General features: G+C 45.1%; 1 protein-coding gene across 1 annotated transcript; it reads right to left on the bottom strand.

The window, feature by feature from the left end:
* Positions 1–605: 605 nt before the first annotated feature.
* Positions 606–13,546, bottom strand: LOC8033121 (hydroxyacylglutathione hydrolase, mitochondrial). Its single transcript, XM_029990041.3, has 8 exons — positions 13,322–13,546; positions 9,922–10,056; positions 8,203–8,267; positions 7,550–7,667; positions 5,343–5,448; positions 4,663–4,766; positions 2,653–2,754; positions 606–1,735 (listed from the first exon to the last, which is right to left on the bottom strand). The coding sequence occupies exons 1-8, from the start codon at positions 13,376–13,378 to the stop codon at positions 1,565–1,567; spliced, it is 858 nt and encodes a 285-aa protein (XP_029845901.1). The 5' UTR covers positions 13,379–13,546; the 3' UTR covers positions 606–1,564.
* Positions 13,547–13,606: the final 60 nt, after the last annotated feature.

Here is a 13,606-nt window from a genome sequence, read left to right as displayed (position 1 = left end):
TCCTCTCTAAACCCCATCTCGGACAAAATAGAGTTTACTACTACTACTACCACATTGAGCCTTTGTGATGCATGCATCTGTTGAATAGCAGCACATTCCTTCCAAACAAATTTTATTTTAAAGCAGGAGCTGCATTGTCGTTCATACTAAACTAGGTTAGACCTTATGATGAACCGCAGCAGATGCTACGAGCCTTCCCGGTGCAGTGAATGTTTTACGCGACTACGTGCCAATGCAACGCTTGCGCAGCACATGATCCAGTCTGCTGTTGTGTAGCGTCCTCTGCGGTTCATCGTAAGGTGAAGTATACTATAGGCGTGCGGCAACGTTTACATGAATAGTCGCAGAAGCGTATCCTCGAAGGGCGTGCCATGGTTAATTATTTTTGTAAGTGTGTATTCATGCTGTCTTTTATTGAACTCTTTTTACCGGATTATTCCTCGTGGAATGCAGTGGATGTCTGAAGTTTTGCAATTGAATCAGTAAAATACACATTCGAAAGAAATCTGCACTAAGTATGCTTACGATTCACTCTTAGCTTTTTTCGTGTGCGCTGCACATTACAGGAGTGTGGTGACGTTCTGACAAAAGAATCTGCAAACAAATTAATTTGAATACAATGCTCTCGGTTATTTTTATTCAGCAAATAGGACAAAGGCAAAAAAGAGTCGGCAAGCATCTTAAAAAAAAAGAAACTGTTTGAGGATTATTGTGCACCGAAACCCGTAGTTGAAAAAGCACGAGCGAGAGGCAACGGCATCCAAGAGCCGAAGCTGATATACGTACACCACTGCATGTTGCAGCCATATACATAAAAGCATTAAGGAAAGGGTGAGCTCCTAGCCGCCACTGCCTAGAACAGACAAGCACCTCAGGCAAACGACCCTGCCACTGCCCATTTAATAAAACAAAAATTCCACAAGAACACTCATTTTGACATACAATATATATATATGTATATTCACGATATGGGAATAAGAAAGCTCACGTTATCGTTGGGCCTGCATCGATTTAAATCTCTTCCTTTTTCTTTTTTTCCCCCATGTTTGCATTTAGTTGTTGCTCTCAGCCATTCGGACATTTGACAACCAGTTTGGGCATACGACGTCTGATGCGACTCCATCAACATTGTTTGCTTGCAGATTTGATATTGTGGTTAACTTCATGTGATCCACTAAGCTGGCTATGGCCCAGTTTTAGTGCATTTTGTTCAAGCCACTTGTGAAGCTTGCATAGCATACATTTCCTGGCCAACTCGACGCCATTCCAAACTGGTTAATTCGTGTTAGCTCATCATATACTGTTGGCTAACTTAGTGCGATATTCGGTAGCCCAGCTGGCATCTTCTGCTAGCCCTGTCAAGTGCTAACCGTAGCAATATCGTCTGCTAGCCGTTACATTGTTGTCTATTAGCCATTCCAGTGTCGTCTGCAAGCCCTTTCGATGTTTTCTGCTAGCCACACCAATGTCATCTGCTAGCCGTACAAATGTCTTCTGCAAGCTGTTCCGGTGTCGTCTGCTAGCCGTACCAATGCCGCCCGACGGCCAGTCGCACATCTGTCGGCTAGGGACGAAAGTGGTCCTTCTCCTTCCTGAGGTACGCCATCGTCGAGATGGGGTCGTTGAGGTGAGCGTGCTTGTGCACCGCTGACTCGTTGACGCGCATGAACGGGTTGAAGGTCTTCTCTTCCGCGATGGTCGATGGAACCGTCGGTTCGTTCTTGGCCCGCTTTTTCTGCAAGGAAAGTTTCGAGAATGTGTTCATTTCGGCATACGGCACTTCAGTCACGCCTTCGGAAAACACATAATAGAGGTGCCAAGAATCTTTACCTGTCCAGAGAACACGAATTGGAAGAACACATAATGCAACTGCCAGAGAACCACTATGTATTTGGAGAACGACTATAGTAAGAGTGTACAGCAGACTCATTCGTTCAAACTCCAGGAAGCCACAAATTTTGTTTGAATTATCAGAGATTCGTCTAAATATGATGCAAGGTAAAATTATGGTTCGCCATATGAATGGCTACAAATACAAAGCAGGTATTTGATGATTATCTCTATGTAGGCCTCCTGATCATAGGCAGGTATGCCACACGTTAAGCATTTGTGAAATGTATGGGAAGTTTATTTATCCCTCAAATTTTGTTTATTGTGGACTGTTAGACAGCCCAACAACTCAAAACAAAATTAAGTTTGTTCATCAGGCCAAGAAGTTGTCTAATGTAAACAATTAAGCGGGAAAACACGAGCGATGAAAACTGGAACCGTGCGGCAGTTTTCACAGCGACTCACATACCATGCCGCCACGTCACAACATCCGCACGAGTTGCTGTGGAAATTTCCGCGTAGTGCCCGTTTTCATAGCTTATGTGTGCCCTGCTTGAGCCCCGTTGAGTGCACTTCTCACCGAGCACCAGTGCAATGCGGAGAAGCAACACTTGCGAAAGCAAGCTTTGCAGGTGTTGCTTCTCTGCAGTGCACTGGCTCTCGGAAAGAAACACACTCAACAGGGCCACGAGAACAAAAAAGTATGGATTACACGAAAACACCATTCGAATGAAGTGGCTTATGAATGAAAGCATAGCGGGACAACCATCATCTTTAAATTTGTTTGAAATATTCGAGCCTACTTTCAAGCTAAAACATTACCTCTGCCCACGCCATCTTGTCCACAATGGCCTGGTTTCCGGGCTCCACCTTCGCCGCAAACTTGAGGTTGTTGATGGTGTACTCGTGGCCGCAGAACACCCTCTGACAAACACAATTTTTGTAAGAGGTTACTTTTTTTCAGTCCCAATGGCTAGATCCACTATATATGGCAGCTCTATTCGCCACAGTAACAGCGCTAGGCAAAGGAGCCGGACGAACAACACATAAAGTGGCAATGGCAATGTCCATATGGGTCTCAAAAATTGCCTTGGATAGATGAAAGAATGGATGGATGCATGCATATGGCTGAACCCCTTAAATTGGGCAGCAACTTGCGCCATCTAGCCCGCGTGGCAACCAAATAATCAGCAGGTCCTAGCGAGACTCTCGCATGTTCAACGGCTTCATTCATTTGAGTGCGCTAGTTTAAAGTTAATGTAAATATAGGCTTTTCTAAAAAAAAACTTGGAGGACGCTTAAGTTTTGCCTTTAAGAGTGGAACGCGATAGCTAAACATATAAACTCCTGCTTGTTCCCAAGCCAAGCAACAGTAGCAAGAGTCTCTGAATGGCCTGGTCAGTAGCGTGTCTGACTTGCAACCGAAAACTCATGGGTCCGAATCCCGCCTAAAATTCTTCAAATTTTTTCTTTAAGGCAAATGAATTACTTTATAAAGTGAATTCGTACGAGACATGTGGCAATTTTTAATTTGCATAACATCTCATGCTTTAATCACTTTCCTTCCACGCATTGTGTCACGTTTTACGTGAGCATTCTGGGTTGTTTGAAATTCCCGCGCAGGGTTGTGTGGCTGTGACGTCATGACCCTATCGACCAATCAGGATTTTCCCGTCACGCCGCCGCCGGTTTCTCTGCAACACAAGCTCCACAACGCTACTGCGTTAAACAAGCTGTCCGGCCGCTGCCATTTTGCGGCTGTCGCGACCCCTATCGGCCAGAAGCTTCTGCCACCCGCTTGGGCTGTGGAAACCCGGCAAGCGCGACACGCCACTTGCTTTGTATCGGGTTTTGCTGGCCTTTCTGAAAATTTTTTACCTTATTTGCCTATTCAGGATGCTTAGATTTTTTCTGTTATCTTCCTGTGCGAGAACCAGGGAATACCAGGGCTCATAGCTTGCTCGGCCTTCGCGGGAAACGAATGAAAAGAGTGAATGTCGACTCGGCCAAAGAAGTGGGCCATTTGACGCTTTTCGAGGATTATTACCGCCGAGATAATCTCCGGAAAGCCTTTGCTGTCAGCACAAAAGATAGCTGATTGGGTGCGGGGTAGGGGCCGAAACTGACTCTTCTGTTTCTTTGCTCGAGTGCTGTGCAAGAAACAAGCTCTCCTCAAAATGTGCCCTAAAACAAATCTGGATTTCACTCAATCGTCGTGAAGTGACTGTCCTCGATGCCGTGGATTCGATATGCTGTGTTGTTCGAGATCTTTCTCACACAAACCCTGTTCGGATGATGCGGCACCGAGGGGTATGTGCAACACATTTCTCAATTGATGAGAGCTGTTAAATTTCATGTTGTAAGCAGTATTCGCCATGAAACACAAAAGGAACAATAAATGGAGCGATTCAGCCATTGCCTGTGTCCGGAATCTTGCCCACGCAGGCTGCCACAGTTCGCCGACGAGAGAACTCGCAGCCAGGTGCAGTCGGGCAACACTGACGTACACTCTCTCAAAGCCAGAGACTCGCACCGTAAATCGCTTAGACTGCCACTAGAGAGGCCCAGAGGCGCAAGTTATTGGAATTTGGGTGAAAAAACTGGTTCTTGACATGCACTGCAAAGTTTGGGTGTCGGAGAGAGTTCTCATTCGAGTATCCTTGGGAGGAACACGTGGTGTCCAAATCTTGTTCACAAAGCGTTCAAAAAAAGAGAAGCATGGCACTACTTTGGCAGGCAAAGCTGCCTATACAGTGGCTCTAATGGCAGCTATTGACGGCAGTTCAGCATTCAACTCATTAACATGTCGGAGCAGAAGACTTTATGGCTCACCGTTGCGTCGGGCAGCTTTGCAAGCTTCTCGACGAGCGCCTTGTACATCTGGTCGGCCGTGCCCTCGAAGAACTTGCCGCACCCGGCAATGAACATGGTGTCTCCTGGAAACGGTGTTACGCCGGGGAAAGCACTCAATTCGTAAAGTAGGGTCCAGAGAACGACTTTAAAAGCAAGCACGTTTCCTACAGAGAAGCGTGGGAAACCGGGCGCGTGATGGGCAACCATTAGCCAATTATTGGAGAATATTCCAGCGGCACCACTTGCGACCAAGGCAAGGAGGACTTTATCCGGGAGTGTGCTAAAATCACGTGAAACCGAGGACGACATTCCTGCCGTTTGCGTTTTCTCCTTGTCGGCCTTGCGCCTGCTACACAAGTGGCAACTCTAGCGCGTTCCCACACTTAAGATTGTTCTAAAACTGAATGATTTAGGAGTTTTCGAATACGCTCAGCAAGTTTCTAACTGGAACCACATGTTTATTGTTTCTAATCCAAAAGGTTAATTACTAAATTACAGGCAATTATTTAGCCAAGTAGTACGTCTTTTGCAGTCCTCGAAGTCCGACGTAACTGAAAATCTGTCCCTGAAAAGACTTTTTTTTTTTTAAACGCTAGTTTTTAGAATTTTCGGAAGACTTTGCAGAAATGCCCAGCCGCCAGGTCAGCAGCCCCACTGACCTGTGAAGACGGCAGGGGCGTCGCCGTTGGATGCAGGGAAGAAGTAGCAGATGTGACCCGAAGTGTGGCACGGAGTGTGCAGGCACTTTACCGTCAGCTGACCGACCTGCGCGTTGACAAAAACAATGAGTCACTCGCAAAGTCGAGATTACGTCCTGTGCAGCTTTTGAAGGGGCTGCAAAATAATTTACAGCTCTTGTCGGATAACCGTCGGAACAAACCTCTCACATTTTTCGACGCTTTGACCAGTAACCGGTGTGACTGGCTTCATTGTAATGGGTGAAACTAGACTAGCACTTACGCAGAGTAAGCCTTAGACAAACTATGATAGTTGTCTAAAGCTGTAGATCAAGATTTCTTCTCGTGAAGCTTTCGAGATTTCTTTCCGTGAAGCTTGTGTTTTTCTAATCCAAGGACGGCTCCGATTCAAGGTATGATTTTCCCCCGTTCTGACAAAACCAGCTTGGCGGGTTACTTTCCCGGGTTTGTGGGGATGCATCAGGAGCACAGAACCTTAGCTATAAGTGGGACTGTTACAACTGGATTAACCAACAAGGGTGCTTCAAAACTCGCCCACACTCTGGTTGTTTTCAAACTTCCATTCACCACACCTTCTTTACGGCGCCTTTTGTACGGGGTCGCTGTCTCTGAAATCATTGCTGTGCAGGTTTGCATGTGTTAAGTCGGTTTAATTGTAACTGTGGTGCGAGAAACAATGGCTGCCCCATTTGTGATTTGCACGAAAGGAGAGCAGCGTGCAGTGCTTCGTTTTTTGTAGTTAGTCTGAAGGGGTGTCTGGTGCCGATACTTTGCACATAGTATCAAGAAAGTGTTTCGTTGCAAAGAAGTGTGTTTGAATGAATTCCGAAGTTCAAGGAAGGATGCAGACAGGCGTCGGCCATGAGGGTGGAGCCAGATTTCCCCTCCGCGTCCATGACTGATGTCAACATTGAGTGTGCACTTGACTGGACTCTGTTGGATAGATGAGTGACAGTAAATGATGAGGCAAATCATTTCCTAGCCGTATGCGAATAGTGGTTTTGGCCGAATATTCTTATATTAGAAGAGTTTCTCTAAGTCTTGCACCACTACGCCGTGCTTATATGAAAACTCGGCTGAACTTGTCAAAGTTGTTCCCAAGCTTTCACTTGTCCATTTCTAAGCCAATGCCTCATTGACGTCCAATGCCTACATTGAGATGGCAAGTAAACGGTGCATTTGACATAAAATGGGACCTATAGAAATGCCCTGCTATACCTAATCGAGAGGAATTATATATACTCTTTACATATGAAAATATCCATTTCTGTCCTACATATACTCATGCCTAAATAGCCAGTTTAATTTTGAAGATTTTTAGTTTCAAAATGTAGCTTATTAACCTTTACAAAGTTTGTTTCTTTTTAAATACATTAGGCAGGCACGCGCACCATACCGCTTTAAAATTGTGCTTTGGTTCTAAGCACGTGGCCGCAATACTTGTACTTTTAGAAGTTCTGATCGAGGCGTTTTAGTCCCATTGAAGGCACTCCTCACCGAGCACTAGTGCACTGCAGAGAAGCAACACCCGTAAAAGCAAGCTTTGTGGATGTCTCCTCTTTGCAGTGCACCAATGTTCGGTAAAAAGCGCTCTCAACGGGACTAAACTGCCACAATCAACGCTTCAAGAAACAAGAATACCGCAGTTAACCCTGAAGCAAATAGCACAATATTCGAAAATGCTATTCGGACACTCAAATATTTGAACAACCCTATCATTTTCCAAACAGCCATGGCTCTGCCTGCGCAATAATCCAGGACAAATTTGGGTTTGGAAAAGTTTGTGCGTGACGGTACCGAAATGTTTGTGCACTTGGTTTTCGAAGCACCCTCGTAGATATATACGCTTTACACACAAGCCAGATTACAGCCACCATTGCCTTACCGAGATGCTGAACCACCGAAACAGGCGTTGACAAGCCACCACAAAGGCCTAGGCTGGGGAGGACATAGTAGAATCTAAAATGGCAATAAATTGTCTTCCTGTGGTAACGATGAAGTGAAGTAAACGGAATATGAAAAAAACAAAAACTGAAGGTCGGTTATGGCAGTGCCCATGGACAGCTGCCGCAAAGCGCCTATAGGTCGCGCAAGCAGAAGAGTTGCCAAGACACACAACCTCTTCACTACAACGATCAAGAAAAAAACGTCGACCAAGTTGCGCTAACCTGGAGTTGTTCGCCGTCCTGGACATGCCTAGTGATCTTGGGCACGCGATCGTCGCCCCCGTACACGGCCAGCCCAGGAGAGAGCTCGACCAGCTTGTCATTGCCACCCGAATGGTCCCTAAAGAAAGGGAAGACATGGATGACGTTTCGGGGAATTCGGTGGCCAGAAAGCACCTGATCGAAAATGGATTGCGCACACAAAGAGTGTGTCAGAAAAGGCCGAGAAGAAAATAATCGGTGCAGTGGTGCGATTGACCAATGCATCTTGGGCATCGGCCAATCGCCGTGCCAATCCTCTAAAAGCGATCAATATTTTGAAATGGGGCCTTGTACTCTTGACTACAGTGGGATGAAGTCAAACTCCTTTCGTAATCAAAGCTCGGCAACAACTAAAATGTTACTTGCATCAGAGTGAAACAAAGTGATTCGTGGTCAGGTTTCAGCACGCTGGCATTTAACAGACATCTATCGCTGTATTTACAGATTATTGTGAGCATAGTCTGAAGGAAGTCATTTCACCCGGATTTCGTGAGCAACTGCCACTAAATGGTTTTTCAAGGCTTTTTGACCCGTATACTTTGCCTTGTTCCGAGACAATTGGTGGCCTCCAAGGTGCAATCGACAATGCAGAATAAAGAATTGCTGAACCTCACCAGTGGTGATGCGTCGTCAGGACGGTGGTTAGCTTTACATTCAATTTCTTCACCTCTTCAAGCACCTAGGTAATTTTGAAATGAAAAAAGAAAAAAAAAGATATGAGAGCACACTTTTAGTTGGTGCATGAGTTGCATCTTGTTGGTGTTAAGCATAAGAATAACACATCTATACTCTGTGCCACTAGTTGTGTGCAGTGCATGCGAAGGCAACGCCAGGAGAAGAGAGAAAGGAAGGGCGAGCACTAGGAAGGCGGGATGGGGGAGGGGGCAATGGAGGGCGAGGGGAGAAACGGAGCACTTGGAACGTTGGAGAGGGGAGGAGATTTCTCTCCCCTTCCTCAGCCTCCCTTGTGGTTTCCCTTTCGCGCCTCGCCTGGCGTTGCCTTTGCCTGTACTGCACGCAACTAGTGACACGGAGTATAGCCATGCAATGTACAACTACGAGACTGAAAATGCCAAATGCAGAGGGACGAAAACAGACGTACACAAGCTTTTTTGCTTTTATTCTTCTGTGTTTGTCAATATGCTTGTTTGAGCCTCAACTGTTTGCTAAACATGCTCGTAAGTTCATGGCATCAAACTCGTTCACATCTCATCAATTTTAGACGACACGACCATTGAGTCTCGTAACTGTTAGCCAGCACACCCATTCATCACTCAAAACTTTTTTGAGACATGCTAGGTTTAAATCTCTTGCTTGCCAATACATTCGTTTAGGTGTTCGTCCACCACTATATATCCTATCAATGGGCCACACAAGTATGTACCTCCAAATTGATTGTTTTGATTTTTTGCAGAGATGTGACAAATTGAGGCATGCAAGGTATGTGTGCTCATTTCACTGCTGTTCTTTTTTTTTTTTTTAAAGACTGCACATGCAACCTTGTTACATTCATAAAAAATAAAAAGCTGGAGCAGTTTTTTTTATTGATTTGGAGATACTAGACCCATTTCAAAAGTCAGTCTGGCAATGCTGATCACTATCATCATCTCAGTGTATGGCATCTGTGCCAAACTAATGGTGGCCTTGAGGCTGATAAAAGAAGAAGTTGAAGATATTACCAGGCAGAGGACATACAAAGCCTGTGCGTTAGAGTCATCAGTACAACACGACGCAAAAATTAGATAGAACGGCTGCGTCAGCGTTTATTTCGGCATGTTGTCCAATCAGACTTTTGGCACAAGTTCAGCTCTAAAGCCTTTTGATGGGAGAATTTTAATCAAGGGCTCATGGGTCACCACTCTGTACTGGTCAGTCCTTATGTTCACATCACTGAAACTGACACAAATCGGGAAAGGATTAAGAGGTGATCAAAGACCCAATTCTCATCTGCCGCCGACATGCGAAAGTGACGATGCCCGATGATATACATTTCGTGACAGTTCGTCGAAAGTGAAACTGCGTTTTTAGCCACCAGTAGGCACTACATTTTGAAGAGGGTCTATTGGGTACAATGATCAAAGTTCAGAGCCACAATTTATAATTATCAGCTTTACAAGCACTTCTCGAATGAGAGGGAATTACCTCTCGTGGGGAAGTGATTTTCCCGAATGGGGAAAGATTCCCTAATGGGGGCACAGATTCCCTTTATGGGGAAGTGATTCCCCCTAATGGAGGGACTGACTACGACACACTGTGCGATCAGCAATGCGAAAATAAAAATTGCTTCTGAAAGACAATCCAGCTGCAGCTCGCAAGCAGCAAAAAGCCCTTGCCTTTTCCGGATCCACGGGATCTACAACGGCAGCTTCTTTTGTGGACGGGTCGACGACTAGGTACATGTAATTGTCCTGCAGGGCATTCAGCACCTTGATTTGCATGTTGATCGCGGGTGTGGCGTGCAGTTGCCGCTGCAAGGCAGAAACGAAAGCAGACTTAAAGGGGTGCTCCAGCGTTTTCTTCACGGTCCCCGATTTGCCTTGAAATCAACACACAAACCAACATCGCTTAACTAGTCCCCCAAATATTTGGCCAAAGAACATTTTTGTTTCGCGGAAAAGTTATTGAATTTACAATTTTCTGACGGGAGATTGGTGGCTCAGTGGCCTAGCGCACACCGGTTTTGGAGCACGTGGAGCGAAAGCTCGCGCTAAAGAACCCTGGGATCCTGGGTTCAATCCTCGCCACCTGCAAGTTTCCGTCTGGGCGAGCACCGTACCCGCGTGCTGTCATGTATCACTACTCTGTATTGCACATTGAAGACCTCAAACTAGCAGTTGTACTGCACTGAATAAATTTATTATCTACAGCTGACACTAGATGTCCGTTGAGGCTAACTTCCAGCTGTAATAAACATACACACAACATTATTGTAAATCATTTATGTCCTTGCCTTTTTTTTAAGTAAAAGAAAGGTTTTGGCTACAACGAAAAAGTGACATTAGCAACAGACAAGGGCTCACCCTTTGGATTGTATGATCTGTTCACAATCGATCGCGAGCAGTTTAATGGCTTCAAACGAATGATTTGGAAGCTCGTCCCAGCACTTGCGCAGCAGCGCAATGAAACAAACGCTTGGCATGCTCAGTTTTTTTAGCGTGTCCGCTCGACTCGGAAGCCTGCCTGCCAGTGCATCACCTTTGTTTGCTGACTTAAAAAAAACTGTTTCGAAATCTGCGATACCAAATATTCCCACCAAAAAGGGCAAAAGCCGGGGATTCAGAAAATATAGTTAGTTGGGGTAGCTAAATCAGAAAATCACCGGGACCACTCACAACGAGAGACTACACTGGCACTGTATGTCGGGTAAGCCATGAAGCGCTTCCAATCCGAGTATACGTCCCCATTTTTTTTACACATTGTCTTTATGCCACGGACTCGAAATTATGCTGACAACGTTAAAAGAGGCCACTTCTCACAGATGGTGCGCAGATTTGAACTCACGAACACTGCAAAACACTCGGTCTAGTTACCTGCAGATCGGAAGGTTACTGATAGGTGGCGCCAGTGTGGACATTGTGCAAGTCATACGGCTCCTTTTATTTTTATTTTTTTTTGTGCGTGTTCTAACATTTTGTTTTGTTGTAAAATGAGCTCAGAAAGTTGGCACCTGCACGGAGAAATGTGTTAGTTTTTCCAAAGAAAGGTAATATAGCCAGCTTGAAAGTACAGTGAACCAAGTTTTTAATAATACCAAGCGAGCGTTGACCGTCGGGCCGGCCAGCGCCGTGCCGCGGAGGCGTGCAGCGATGCGGGAGAGATTAAGAGCGTGCGCACAAAGATTTTTCCGGTGCGAGCGTCGTCTGCTAGGCAATTCCACTGACCGCACACAGCCCCTGCTCCGTAGCAAAGGAGCACAGGGCACTGACTGACGACATTATTGTTTATCCGAAACCCACTTCTCTTTCCCTCTCTCTTTCTATTTCTGCTTCTCTTATCTGTTGGTAGAACAAATGTCTGAGGAGGGCGCGCTGGTGTGATACTCGCCTTGCGCGGCATAAACAGTGGTGCTATGATGCGCGGCTTATGCATGCTACACCTGAGCAGTATCACACAAGCAAGCGTTGTTCAGGTCTTTGCTTAAAGGCGGTTAGCTCTGCCAGCAGATAAGGTGCAGGGGGTTGTGTGCGGGCAACGGAATATCCTAGCAAACGACGCTTGCACCGGAAAGAGCTTTGTGTACACGTGCCTAATCTCTCCTGTATCGCCGCACACCTCGGCCGCACGGCGCCGGCCGGCATGCCAGTTGATGTTTGCTTGATATTATCAAAAAATTGGGCCACTGTACACGTTTTGTTTCATGGAAAGTTAGAGAGGGCTTTCGATTCCTGAACTGTGGCAACCATTTGCACACATCCACTACCGTTTGGGTATATCAAGAGCCTGTTCATCCAAACTTCGTCGTACTTTGGAGTTTCAGCAGGTGAATGCTACCACTGGGATACAGTAAACTTTTTGGTCATTAGAGGCTGCAACCCCAATTTTTACAGATCTAATGGAGATATGCCAAAAAGCTATAAAACCACAATAAAAAAAAACGAAAAAAACGTTTAGATTAATTACTGGCATCCATTCTTCCCTCCAATCACGCACCACCAATCGCAGTAATGCTTCTTTGGCTGGCCAATCGGTGGCCTTATTCTTCTCCATAGTGGCCAATTGGGCGTCGCCCTTATTTCACTGGCCAGTCGGGGCTTCCTCTGGTTCAGTGACTAAAGAAAGGATTAACTTCAGTTGCAACAAAATCATCTGTGTGTCGTTTCGGTATTGCAATGCACATAGGGCTGCTGTTTGGACCTTTCATAACCCATAAGGCGGCAAGTTTTAGTAAGCAGTCAAACATTATTTACACCTGGTAATGGAACATGGGTTCTTGTATCATGTCAGGGAGTAAGTTCAGGTCGCATTTTTGTTACATGCATTTTTCAAGCTCATATGTTGCAGTACTGTGGCCAGTGCTGTTCAAATGATATTCACCACAATCTTGCTCTCATTAAAAACGACAAGCAAAGCTGGCTAAACAAAACACCTATACAATCAATTGATCGCTATCTAATGTAAGCACCCCAGTAAGTGACGCTATATGATAAGAGCTACATTTTCGGTTAATTACATCGTTACATACCGTGTGTGTGTTCCGAACAGTGCTTCAGCTAGAGATTCCGACACAGGCAGTATAAGTGCGCATTCAAACTGATAAAATGTTTTAACAAAGCTCAGTGCTTGGATATTTTTCAAATGAAGCAAATAAGCGTCCGGTCACCTGTACCCTGAACACCTGTAGAACGTTGCAAAGCTAATAAATACTAAAAAAGATAAAAATAAAAGCAAATGAGAGCAGAGAGATTAAAGACCGGTTAATGTTGACGGTACCTGTAGATAACAATAAAAAAGAAAATCAAACCATCGAACCATTTAGCTTTAGGCTCACACACGTAAATGATGGTTACATCTGAGCCTAAGATGTGATAAAGTGAATGTGATTCTGATAGGTATCAAATTGTGCCGGGCCAAAACAGCTGATTTTGCACCACGATGTGTAGGTCTTTTTTTATCGCGTGCGTTAGGGTATTAGACACAACCTTGCAATGCTTGGAAGCAGGCACAATGAACTAACGCATAAACTCCCGCGCGTACATCTAATAATCCAGTAAAGCGGTTTAAGGAGCGGCATACCTTCAGACAGCTGGAAACCAAAACAGTCGTCCCACGGAAAAACTGGCCAAGCACCATGTTTTGCTGGTACGACAACCCGAGACGACCTGACCTAGTTGATTGTCAACTTCGTCACGCTTTAAAATTAACTTATGCTAAACGTAAGCATCAATAACTAAAGTAAAATTGTTCTTAAAAATATACGTTTTACTTATCATTACCCTATCAACACCCAGCAAAGATGACGCCGATTTTAATAATGAATACTTTGAAATGTGTTGTTATCAATAAAGTAAACTAAACTTC

Source organism: Ixodes scapularis, unplaced genomic scaffold, assembly GCF_016920785.2.
Source record: "Ixodes scapularis isolate PalLabHiFi unplaced genomic scaffold, ASM1692078v2 PGA_scaffold6__148_contigs__length_123643588, whole genome shotgun sequence".
Lineage (NCBI taxonomy): Eukaryota > Metazoa > Arthropoda > Arachnida > Ixodida > Ixodidae > Ixodes > Ixodes scapularis.
Note: the sequence above shows the minus strand (reverse complement) of the source record. Positions and strands in the feature narration are given on the sequence as shown.